The sequence below is a fragment of the Musca domestica genome, unplaced genomic scaffold (assembly GCF_030504385.1).
Source record: "Musca domestica strain aabys unplaced genomic scaffold, Musca_domestica.polishedcontigs.V.1.1 12, whole genome shotgun sequence".
NCBI classification, from domain to species: domain Eukaryota; kingdom Metazoa; phylum Arthropoda; class Insecta; order Diptera; family Muscidae; genus Musca; species Musca domestica.
In genome coordinates this window covers 8,325,204-8,338,618 of record NW_026712155.1, presented here as the reverse complement: position 1 = coordinate 8,338,618, position 13,415 = coordinate 8,325,204, and the positions used below count along the sequence as shown (strand labels likewise).

At 34.5% G+C, this 13,415-nt stretch overlaps 1 protein-coding gene across 1 annotated transcript in view; it reads left to right on the top strand.

Annotated features, from left to right (window-relative positions):
* LOC101901207 (neurofibromin) overlaps window positions 1-11,087 on the top strand; it is a 38,931-nt gene extending 27,844 nt beyond the window's left edge. Inside the window, exon 24 of the mRNA XM_059118164.1 lies at window positions 4,493-11,087. Coding sequence (XP_058974147.1) covers window positions 4,493-4,500 — 8 coding nt within the window. The 3' untranslated portion in view covers window positions 4,501-11,087. The remainder of the gene's footprint in view (window positions 1-4,492) is intronic.
* Window positions 11,088-13,415: the final 2,328 nt, after the last annotated feature.

Below are 13,415 nucleotides of genomic sequence, written 5' to 3'. Positions count from 1 at the left end.
TAAAAAGGTGGTTTTGGAAATACGCACCAAAAAAGTACAAAAAGAACTAAATTTTGCATAATTTGGTTTTTAGGGAAGGGATGAAGTTTGAACTCTGAAATTTGGTATAAGGATCACTTCTTGCACGATGGGGTTGATATATACAGCTGGAGTTAGAAATACGTAATAAAACGTACGAAAGGTGCCCTGTGCTACTAAATTTGGTGTTTTGAGAAGGCATAGAGCTGGAAATCTGAAAATTGAAATGAGGGTCTTTAATGTTGTGCAGGACCGATGAACCAAGGGGTATTTGCGAAATTCGTACAATAAGCGTACCAAAAGTATAGAAATGCACTAAATTCGGGGCTTGAATGTTGTGAACGCATAGGGGCAAACATTTGGACCAAATCCGTTTCAGGACATTTGTAGTCTATCTAGGGATGTCGGTCCGTCTGTCTGGCTTGCTGACTGGTGCGCACGATAACTCTCTAAGGGAGTATCAGCATGGTCCAAACTTGGTACATCGTAATATTAGATTTGAATTCGGAGGTGGGCAATATCAGTCCACTCCTTCTGGTACCTCTCCCACAAAATGTCAACATTTTTCAAAGAAAATAATTTTCTGCACAGAAAGAGAAAGGATAATTCGATTTTGCTCCAACTTAGCTTAACCTATTATTTGCATCAGTGCTAGATCAGGTGCGAAAATGGACAATATCGATCTACTCCATCAAGGGCCAAAAATTTTGAGTAATTATGACTCTTATAAAATGGGAAATAAGAGTTCGATTGGCTTAAAATTTCAAATATCCCAATATTTTTATTAACACAAGACTTAGTAAATCTCAATTTTTTCTTTAAGGCAAGATCTGTTATAAAGATGGCAGAGATCGGTCTATTGCTTATGGTACCTCCCCCACAAAGGGTCCAAGCTTTGAATAACCAAAACGATCATAAAAACCGAAATAAGTATCCGATTTTCTTCATATTTCGTATATCCCATTATTTCTACTAACGCAAGATCTGCTGTGAAGATGGGGTATATCGGACCACCCCAAATTTCAATACCTTTATCTGTCATAACAACTTGCTATATCTAAATATTTATCTCTACCAGAAACCTGAGATGAATATGGATTTTATCGGAATTTATGATTTTGCATAAAATTGAATATGAATGTTGGATTTCCTTCAAATTTTGCACATACCAATATTTTTATCTGTATTGGGTGAAGTATGAAAATGGAATACATCGGTCCTCATATTTTCACATTTTCCAAAAATTTGCTCATATCTCGTATAAAGTGTGGAAAGTAGTAGATATAGTCAAAATCTGGCACGTTGTAATGTTTTTTTTTTATCAGTCTTAGGTCAGATACGAATTGGTCAATATTGGCCAACTGCTTCGGAACCTCCCGCATAAAGGGCCAACAGTTTGAATAAGCATAAGTCAAGGCTGGGGGTATAAATCTGTCGACAAAACCGACTGATACTATATTACTAGTTTTCATCAAAAACATCATTACTGCATTTCCAATTCGAGGTATTTTTGGTTCGTAGATAGCAAAATTTATTATAAAAAAAAAAAAAAAAAACACAACTAAAAGCACGGAAATTTCCAAAAATTAACTAAAAATAAAATCAATTCCATTCAATGCAAATTAAACCATCACAAAAGTAGTTAATGAATAATACGACCACTATTAACACCACCTTTGAATCTAAAACACAATGCATTTAATTCCAGAAAATAAAAATAATTTTATTTAAATTAAAAAAAACAAACGTGAACCTAGTACCTTTTAGTAGGAAAAATTATTGTCGCTTGTTGCTTGATGAAAGAAAATTCTGAAAAAAAGATAAAATTTTTTACCAAACAGTGGAACCTCCGCATAAGATAACTTCCCAATTCTTGGGAATGAGGTTTTGAAATTGAATTTTGGGTAATCATTTTTGATTAATGTCATATAAAATTTAATAAAAAAAAAACTGACAGTATTCGAGGTTCTACTGTAGTAATCCATTTAAAAAAACTGCATGTTGTTCCAACAAAAAAACGCAAATTTTATTTAGAAATATTGAAAAGCTTTTTTTGTTCATAAATAAATTACAAAATATATATGTATGTAGTTATTGTAAATGTTATTTATAACAAAGAAAATATATTGTAGCTTTTAAAAATAAATAATGCTTTAACCAATCTCACAACCCAGACTCGTAGAGAACGTACATGTGTACATTTTTATAAACCAATTTATATTTATATTTACAACAAAAATATTAAAATTTAGAATTTATATATAATTTTTGTAGACTTATTTTAATTAATTATTATTTTTATACAACTGATTTTATTTTTAAAATTAATACCCAATTAATAACGAGACTTACATCGCATCAACGGGCTCCAGGTTGTAAAAAACGACGGCCAGAAGCTCTTCTATAAATAGGAGGGCCTCAGGAGGTTGTCTTTCTTCAGAAGACCCTCGGGATGACTTTTAGATATAGAAGACTTTCAGGAGGTCTTCCAGCAAAAGAAGACCACCAGGAGGAATTTTATCTATAGCTGACTTTTGGGAAGTCTATTGTCTATAAGAGGCTTTTAAGAGGTCTTCTGTCTATTAAAATCTTTCAGGAAATCTTCTGTACGTAGAAGACCTACAGGAGGTCTTCTGTCTGTAGAAGACCATCAGGACGTATTCTGTGGACAGAATTCTACAGACACAAGATCTCCCGAAAGTCTTCTATTGACAGAAGACCTCCTGAAGGTCTATAGATAGAAGACCCCCTGAAGGTCTTCTATAGATTGAAGACTTCCTGAAAGTCTTCTGTAGATTGAAGACTTCCTGAAAGTCTTCCATAGATAGAAGACCTCCTGAAGATCTACCATATACAGAAGACCATACGAAGGTCTGCTATAGTAGAGGACCTCTTAAAACCTCCTGAAGGTCTTCTATAGATAGAAGACTTCTTGAAAGTCTTCTATAGATAGAAGACCTTCTGAAGCTCTCCTATAGATAGAAGACCTTCTGAAGCTCTCCTATAGATAGAAGACCTTCTGAAGCTCTCCTATAGATAGAAGACCTTCTGAAGCTCTCCTATAGATAGAAGACATTCTGAAGCTCTTCTATAGATAGAAGACCTTCTGAAGCTCTTCTATAGATAGAAGACCTTCTGAAGCTCTTCTATAGATAGAAGACCTTCTGAAGCTCTTCTATAGCTAGAAGACCTTCTGAAGCTCTTCTGTATTCCGGAAACCTTTTGAAACTCTTCTATAGATAGAGGACCTTCTAAAGCTCTTCTAAAAATAGAAGACCATCTGAAGCTCTTCAACAGATAGAAGACCTTTTGAAGCTCTTCTAAAGATGGAAGACCTGCTGCCGCTCTTCTATAGATAGAAGACCTTCTGAAGTTCTTCTAAAGATAGAAGACCTGCTGCCGCTCTTCTATAGAGAGAAGATCTGCTGCCGCTCTTCTATGGATAGAAGATCTGCTGCCGCTCTTCTATGGATAGAAGACCCGCTGCCGCTCTTATATAGATAGAAGACCTCCTGCCGCTCTTCTATAAATAGAAGACCTGCTACCGCTCTTCTATAGATAGAAGACCTGCTACCGCTCTTCTATAGATAGAAGACCTCCTGCAGCTTTTCTATAGATAGAAGACCTCTTGCAGCTTTTCTATAGATAGCAGACCTCCTGCAGCTCTTCTATAGATAGAAGACCTCCTGTAGCTTTCTATAGATAGAAGACCTCCTGTAGCTTTCTATAGATAGAAGACCTTCTGAAGCTTTTCTATAGATAGAAAACCTCTCGAAGGTCTTCTGCCTATAGAGAACCGTCAGGAGGTCCCCATTCTTAGAAGAACTTCAAGAGGTCTTCTGTGTTTAGAAACCCTTCAGAAGGTCTTCTATCTATAGAAAGGTCTTCAGTATATAAAAGACTTTCAGGAGGTCTTCTGTCAATAGAAGACCTTCATGAGGTCTTCCGTCTATAAAAGACCAAGATAAGGTATTTTGGAAGATATTTTAAAAAGGTCTTCTGGTAATAGAAGATCCTCAGGAGAATATCTCTCAATGCCGTCTATAGATAGAAGACCTATCAATATGTATAGAAGGTCTTCTCAAGGTCTTTCATAGATAGAAGACTTTTAAGAGGTTTTCTGCCTACGAAAAACTCTCAATGGGACCTCTGACTACAGAAGATCTTCTGTTTATAAAATACCTTTAGAAGGTCTTCTGTCTATAGAAGACACTCGTGAGGTCTTCTAACAGTAGAAGACCTTCAAAAGGTCTTCTGTCCTCCCTCTGGACCCTCTGGATGTCCTCGTCCTTATATCGGAGACCTGCCGTAGATCTCCATTTCTTGTTTGTCCATCCTTTTTTATGTATCTCTGTAGACTTGACTAATCTCACTTATGTTTTGCATTTTTGCCTTACACTTGATTCCATATATGTGTTCTATATAATATTTCCCTCTCTTTCCTTTTTTTGTTTTCTTTCTCGTTTACTTTCAGCTGCATGAATAACAACAAATCAGCCACGCACTAGACGTACAATGTTCAGGAATTTTTTACGTTTTTTAAATCTTTTCAAAAAGTGTTTTTGAATTCAAAGAATTACCTACTACGAGAGTGGATCTGTGAAATTTTGTTATTCCTTGGGAATATTGAAAATATTTGAATATTTATCCTATATCATCGGTACAGCTCCCCTATTTCGCTATGGAACTACACCCAGACTATTGGAATTTAAAGAAACAACTATTGACGTCAAAATGCGTTGGTTTAAATGTATTTTGTGATTGGCCTTCTCCCTGCCCATTTTGGGTTAATTTGAAATTTATTAATTTTTTGTTGGCAGTTTGGAAAATGGAGTGATGGAGTCTGAACTTTGGCCAGGGATCAAAGGTTGGGTTATAAAGCAAATAATCAAATAACTGATGTCAGGTCTTAAACTCTGAATACACAGATCAACAAAATCTGATTAGACCCATAAAAAAAAATTTGAATAAAAATGAGTCTGCTTATAATCGAAGAGGTTACTGCGATATCTACAGGGTAAGATAAAAAAACTGCAAACAAAGATCTTACGCCAAAATTTTTAAATTTTTTTAATTTTTAAATGAAAGCAGAAAATGTCGGAAATAACATCAAATTTTAGAATATGTTTAGATTTGTTCGAATAGGTCACCTTTGGCACAAATTATGGCCCTCAAACGGCCAATGAAACCGTCACTCCCTGCCCGAATGTTGCTCTGCGGTATTTTGGCCCATTTGGCCCGGCGGAGCGCTTGCTTGAGTTGATCGACACTTTGGTATTTTTTAGAGCCAACCTTGCTTTCAAAAATACTTTAGCGGATTGGTATCCGCAGATTTTGGTGGCCATTGGTGGCGCTGGGAATGAAGCGAGGAAGCTCATTTTGTAACCATTCTTGGGTGGCGCGTGCTGAGTGCGATGTTGCCGAGTCATATTGTAATGTCCAAGGTCCTTGCGTGACCAAGGCTTTAATACACCCTCCAGAATATTTTCGCAATAATATTCGGCATTTATTCTGATGCCACGGTCGACTAATACGAGCGGAGAGCAACCATCGGCTGTTATGGCGGCTCACACTATCACCCTGGCCGGCGCTTGAGTTCTGGTGGCCAACCGAAGGTGCACATTTCAGCAGACCTCTTTGGCAAGTTAATACGTTCATTTTGTTTGTTTACAAACTGCAGGACAATGAATGTTTTCTCGTCGGAGAAAACCAAATTAGGCAGTTTACCACTTTCGGCCAAGCGTTGACCACTTTCGGTCTATTTTCTTTTTGTTGCGGTGTAAGTTCTTGCACTTTTTGGAATTTCAATGGCTTTACCCCGAACTCATTTTTCAATATTTGCCGAATGGAATATTGCGATATGTTCAGCTCACGAGCCATTTTCGAGGCCACTGCGACGCGGGTTTAGATCAAGTCGCTTCTTTACTTTTCGAACCACTTCTGCTGATGTTGCTGTTTTCTTCCGTCCACTTCCTTGACGTCGGGCTACGCTACCAGTATCACGGTAACGAGCGGTGGTAGGAGACACAAAAGATTTATTCACATTTAAATGTCGGAGTGCTCTAACGATAGCCACTTGTGGTTCTCCAGCCAAATATAAAATATAACTTCTTTAATCTACAATTTTTTTTCCTTTAATTTTTTTTGAATTTATTTTTTTGAGGAATAATTTGCATAGCATTTTCTGGGATCGGAAAATGTTCATAATTTTTTCCCCTATTGCTTCCTTTTTCATACTGCCAAGAACAACAAAGAATCTCCTTTTTTACTCCAAAATACTGTGGCACAGCTTTCGAAATCTCAAGAAAAAGAATATCTCTGTGCCAATTCTAAATCAAATTATTTATAAATATTTGTAAAAAATTAACTATTAATAAACTAATAATTTATGTGTTAATTTATCTATGTCTGAGTTTTTTACATTCTACTGTATATTTTAGTTATTTTTTGTATAATATTTGTGTTAATAAATATTAATTTTTTTTTATGTAAGGCTATTTGAAAATTGGACCATAAGACTTGTTTTTCTAGATTTCTTTATGTGTTCAATGAAAAATGATTTTTTAATAATTTATATTATTTTATAATTTATATATACAAATTTTAACAAGGTCACAAACCTTATCTAAACTAAATGTTCTAAACTCAAACCCAACCTAGAAACAAAAAAAAACTACTAATTTAACTCAAAAAGATGATGATATAAAGGATTTTTTTTCGAAGAAAATCAAACCACTTACATATATATATTCCTGCTTTTAAACAATGAATTGTTATTTAATTTTTTAATATTTCATTTTTTCTTATAAGTTCCATTGTAATGCACAAAAAATAAAAACACAAACTTTAAAACAGATTTAAAATAAACAACAAAACTAACAACGTACAAAGAAACAAAGCACCAAAAAATAAAAACAAAAGAAAAAAACAACCACTTTAAACGATACTTATTTATATAAAAAAATAAATAAATAAAAATTATATATAGAAAATATTTTGCGAATTATATGTATATCGAATCTAAGAAAACTTTAAGAAAAATGGACAACAAATCAAAAAAAAAAAAAAAAAAAAAAACGGAACAACAAACGAAAAAATGTTTTAAAATTAAAAGAAAAAAGAGGAATCACACAAAAACTCATATTCGAAAAAATAAAAAAAAATTAAGGGTCGCTATGTATTGACTGGTTAAAATACACTTACTTCAAAGATATCCCTCCTTTTTTGAATGATCTTTCAATACGAAACCCTAAGAAGATGAGGGACGTACGCCGACATTCATTTCTAAACCATTTTGGAGGGGGAGACCACCAGGAGGAATTTTACCTTCAGAAGTCCTTTATCTTTTTTTATCTTCCTTCCTTTATCTATAGACGATTCTTAGGATGTCCTATGTCTATAGAAGACCATCAAAAGTTTTTTATCTTTAGAAGACCCTCAGGGAGTCTTCTTTCTATAGGAGGCCTACAGGTGCGCTTCTGTCTATAGAAGAGCTTCAGGTGGCTTTCTGTCTCTATAAGACCTTCTGAACCTCTTCGGTCTACAGAAGACATTCAAGAGGTACTCGGTATATAGAAGTTGTTTAGGAGGTCCTCTATCTATGGAAGACCATCAGAAGTTTTTCTTATCTTTAGAAGACCTTGAGAAAACCTCTCTTTTGAAGACCTTCTGAAAGTCTTCTGTCTATAGAAGACCTTCAGAACCTCTTCGGTCTACTCAAGACATTCAAGAGGTATTCGGTATATAGAAGTCTTGTGTCTATAAAAACGTCCAGGAAGTCCTCTCTCTGTAGAAGATCTTCAGGAAGTCTTCTGTCTATAAAAAACCTACAGGGGGCCTCTTATCTAAAGAAACCCATCCAAAGGTATTCTGTCTATAGGAGAAGACAAACAAAAGGTCCTCGGTCTTCAGAAGACAAACAGGAGAAGACAAAAATGAGTTCCTCGATCATTAGACCACATTCAAGAGGTCTTCGGTCTATAACAGTCTTTTAGGAGGTCTTCTGTATAAAAAAGATCTTTAGGAAGTCTTCTGTCTAAAAAAAGTCCTACAGGTGGCCTTCTGTCTGTAGAAAACCATCAAGAGGTATACTGCCTATAGAAAACCTTCAGGAGAAGACATTCAAGAGAAAACCATCAAAAGGTATTGTGTCTATAGAAGACCTTTAGGAGAAGACAAACAAGGGGTCCTCGATCTATACAATAGGTCTGTAAAAAGTCTTTAAGGAGGTCTTATGCCTATAAATGACGTTCAGGAAGTGTTCTGTCTGTAGACGATCTTCAGGAATCTTCTGTCTATAAAAGACCTACAGGTGGCCTATCGTCTATAGAAAACCATCATTCTGTCTATAGAAGAACTTTTATACAGAAGGTCCTTTTTCTTCAAAAGATCCTTTATTTTTTCTTCAAAGATGCATGAAACATATTTCTTAAGAAGATAAACGACGAGGAGGACCTCTAACTGCCTGAAGAATTTCGCTAGTAAAAACAAAAAAGGAGTATGGTGTATACAATTTATGGAAGTCGTTACTTCAACATCTTATCCATAGATTAGATGTTGAAGCTCAATGTGGGATGTTATCTTTAAGGATCTTTTGTAGTTATTCTATCAAAGCCACGCCATACAGGGATCTCCAAAAATATCGTAGATGTTTAATTTTCCACTCAATCTCATAAGGGCACAGTGATGTCCTACTATGGAAACTTCAAAGTTCGTGGAAACTTCATGAGTTCCTCGGAAGATTTTCTTCAGAAGATCAAGCGTTTTAAGTGAGGAGGTCCTTGAAAAGTTTTAATTTACAGAACCATCGTTTCTGTAGATATAAGGACCTGCTCTTAATCAATGATTTAATTTATGAATATTATCTTAGGTCTTCCTGAAAAAAATTATAAATCCTTGTTTTCTTTTAAATTTACAAAACTATTTTCTAAAAAAAGTCGATTTTTATCTATAAAAAATCCTAAACGTTTAGCCATGTAGTCCTTGAAAGTTGCCCTTTTTAAAGATGGAGATGGCAAGGAGGTTCTGGACAATAAAACATCTTCAAAAACCTACCATTTAGTTTGTTCTTGAAACCATTTTCTCAAAAGATCAAGACATTCTAAGTTTCAGCAGCTAAAAGGACCTCCTTACTGAAAATCAATAATTTTTTATGAAAAATTTCTCAATGGCTTCCTGAAGAAAAATGGTTGATATCTGGAGAAAAGAAATCAAAGACTTTCTCCTTAGAAATTTTTTAATGTACGAAAAAATTTCAAAAAAAAAAAAAATTTTTTTTCTTTAAAAAAACTTCAATTTTTAGCTTGAAACTGTTCCAATCCAAGATTTTGACGGGTAAGTCCTTAAAATAAATTTCTTCAAAAGCTCACGAGATCAAGACCTTCTAAGCTCCTGCAGATAAAAGACCTTTCTAACAAAAATCAATGATTTTATTTATGAAAATTGTATCAGGGACCTCCTGAATAAAAATCGTTGATATTTTGAGAGAGTAGTTTCAAAGACTCTCTAAATTTTGGGAGTTTTTCTAATATACGAAAGAATTTCCTAAAAACTTTTTTCTTAAAAAAATCTCAATTCTTAGCCAGGATGGCCTTGAAACATTTCCCCAAAAGGATCCCAGTTTTTTTTGGCAAGGATGCCTTTGAAAAAATTCTTCAACGCTCAATATTCAGGAAGCCTTTAAAAAAATGTTCTCAAAGGGTCAAGACCTTCTAAGCTCCTGCAGTTAGAGGACCTCTTGACTAAAAATCAATGATAATAAAAATTGTCTCATGAAAATGATATTTTCAGAAAATTAAAGAAATCGAAAGACTTTCTAAATTTTAGGAACATTTTTATATTTTTTTAAAATTTTTTTTTTAATTTTTTCCTTAAAAAATCCTCAATTTTTAGACAGGAAGGCCTTGAAGATCTTTGACGCGTTTTTCTCAAAATATGAACGATTTTCAGTCAGAGACAATTTTTGTGAAAAACTTTAGCTTCAGCTTGAGAAGGTCCTCATTATATATATACAAAGTGGCAATTCCATGTAAAGGATAACTGTTAAATGTCCTTTGTTTAAAAAATAACTTAAAAAGAGTTCTTTTTCGAGAATATAATTTTAAGGTCCTCCACCACCGTTATTAGTTATTTGGCATAAAAACATAATTTTTCCAATATAGAACTTTAAGAAGTTGTCAAAGTATATTCTGGTTTACCAGACCTGCTAAATTTGATCCTATGACCTCTGAAGTGGGGGAATTTATTCAATTTCAAAACCAATTGAAGTAAGTGTATTCAGAATACCTTATCGAAATCCATGGTCGGTATTGTTGGCCCTAGCTATCCTATGTAAACAGGAAACAAAAAACAAAAACACAGTTGGCTAGAACGTGTTTAACTAAAACTTACCAACTCACCCAAACACCAATCTCACCATTCTGCAAAAGAACAAAAAAGAATCATTATTAAGTTTTAAAATTTTATTAGCAAAAAAGAAACAAAAAAAAGAATAGAAATATATTTAGTAAAAATTAATTGAAGACGAATGAAAAATAGTTACTAATCTCAAAAGTACTCGTATCACAAAAAAAAAAAACAGAAACAATTTTTTCTCTATTGATGTATAATACCAAAACCGAAAAAAAAACATGAAAAAAATAAATGTTTATTTTTTAGTCAAATGTATGTGAATAAAAAATTCGAAACGATTTTTCGTCACCATAAAATCAGAACAACTATAAATTATATTTACAAAAAAAAAAAAAAAAAGAACAACAAATGATTGAGAAACCAAGAACCATCCTAAAAAACTAAAGAAATATCCTTAATTATGTGAAGGCGATTTGAAACGAAATTCCAAAAAAAATAAATAAAAAAATATGTATGTATGTATGTATGTAAATGTTGCTTAGTCTGCAGCGCTGCTGTTGTGTGTGTGTATTGTTTTGTAATATAAATGTTGAAACTGTAACAAAGGTAATGAGAATTATTGTCATGTATATTAATGATGATGACGATAGTGTATGCGAGAGAGAGAAGCTTAGAACGAATGCTGTTGAAGATAATAAAGACGAAGAACAACGATAAAATCCCCGTTTAAATGTTCGTTTTAATGGAAAATTTATGTTGAAAATGAGATGCTGAGACGATGACGAAAATAAAATGTTTGTTAAAGAAAAAAATAAAAATAATTGATTTTATTATTAACAAGTAAAGTAAGGCTATAGTCGTGCGGCCGACCATGTGATACCCTACAACACTACAATATGTTCGAAGTCCCCTTATATCCAAATACATTGTGAAAGATTTCGTTTTTGAAATAATGTCAAAGAGCCCCGCTCAGAGGTTACCCTTAGTTTTTTGACCCGGAAAATTTGGCCAATATTTACGCACTCCGTAGTGTTGTTAAGTAATCAAAACAATTTCACACGAAAGTTGTGGTCCATTTTACAGTCACCCAAAATACTAGACTTCTTCCCTGACTTTAACTTTCTTCTGATGCGAAATTCCCTGTCGATTAGTTCCAATTGTGGCCTATAGAGCAACTACAAAATTAGAAAAAATTAAATTTTTTAGTCCATTTGCACCTCAAAATGTACATCTTAAGAACAATAGGCTTTAATTCTGACCCTAACCCTACCCCCATGCAAAATTTCGTGAGGATCAGACGATAATTGCGATATGCATGGAATACCCTTAAAACGTAGCGTTGGGGGGTGTAAAAAATTTAGAAAATTTACAATTCAAAGTTGTAAGTCAAATTGAAAACATCGCATGCGATAAAAAATATGACAAAAATTGAAAAAAAAATCGACAAAAGATATTCACTTTTTATTGGTATATTTTTCCGCGATTTTCTTAGATTTTTTTCGTTTTTTGGCAAGAGACCATTCCGAATTGATGGGAATTGTGATAATCGGTCCAGCGGTTCTTAAATAAATAAGATCAATTTTTTTACATATATATTGTACCTATTTTGCAATATATATCCGATTTCTTGGCTATTAGCATCACTGTAATGGTCAGAAGTGACCTTTTAATGTATTTGTGATTTGGCTGGGATGGAAAATATTCGCGGTTTAGTGGGCAGTTTTCTATTTTCTTACATAAAAGTTAGGGTCTATTTTACGATGGTATGTAGGTTTCTGGTCACTCCTAAACTTTAACTCCATGTAATTTTTCGCGTCGTTTGATTCATAATTGTGGCCTATAGAGCAACTGCAAAATTAGGAAATTTTTCTGATTTTGGTCCATTTCAACCCCTAAATATCGTGCGATCATCTCCAAAAACAATACGGTTCTATTCTGACCATAACCCCACCTCCATTTTAAATTTCGTTATGATCGGTTCATAATTGCGACCTTGATTACAAATTAACATGGATAGGCGGACGGACGGATGGACATACATAGCTAGATCGACTCATCTCGGCGAGATAGGAAGATCCATATACACATTCCTATGTGGGAAACCAAAAAACTGCAACAAAGTCAAACGCCATAATTTTTAATTCTTTTTTTTAATTTTTATGAAAGCAAAAAATGTCGGAAATAGCATCAAATTTAAGAATAAGCACGAATTATGGCCTTCAAACGGCCAATGAAACCGTCACACGCTGCCCGAATGTTGCTCTGTGGTATTTTGGCTCATTCCCGTCAAAGCGCTTGTTTGGGGTGATCGACACTTTTGGTATTTGTTAGTGCCAACCTTGCTTCCCAGGATACTTCAGACACAATAGTCCAAGGAATTGGTATCCGGAGCATTTGGTGGCCATTGTGCACTGGAAATGAAGCGAGAAATTTCTTTTTATAACCATTCTTGGGTGCTGAGTGCGATGGTGCTGTTGTTCTGTTGGAATGTCCAAGGTCTGCGGCCAAAATTTTTGCGTGCCCTAGGCTTTAATACACCCTCCAGAATATTTTCGCAATAATAATCGGCATTTATTCTGATGCCACGGTTTAATTAATATGAGCGAAAAACGACCATAGGCTGTTATGGCGGCCCACACCAGCACCATGACCGGCGCTTGAGTTCTTGTGGCCAACCGAGGGTGTACATTTTCAGCTGACCTCTTTGGCAAGTAAACACGATCATTGTGTTTGATCATACAAAATGCTGGACAACGAATGTTTTCTCATCGGAGAAAACCCAATTCGACAGTTCACCACTTTCGGCCAAGCGAAGCAACTCTTTAGCTCTATTTTCTAAGTATATTTTCTTTCCGTTGCGGTGCAAGTTCTTGCACTTTTTATACCCTCCACCATACTATGGAGGGTATATTAACGTTGTCATTCCGTTTATAACTCCCCGAAATACTCATGTCAGACCCAACAAAGTATAGATATTCTTGATCAGCGTGAAATTCTAAGTCGATTTAGCGGTGTCCGTTTGTCTGTCCCTCTGTCTGTCTGTTGTA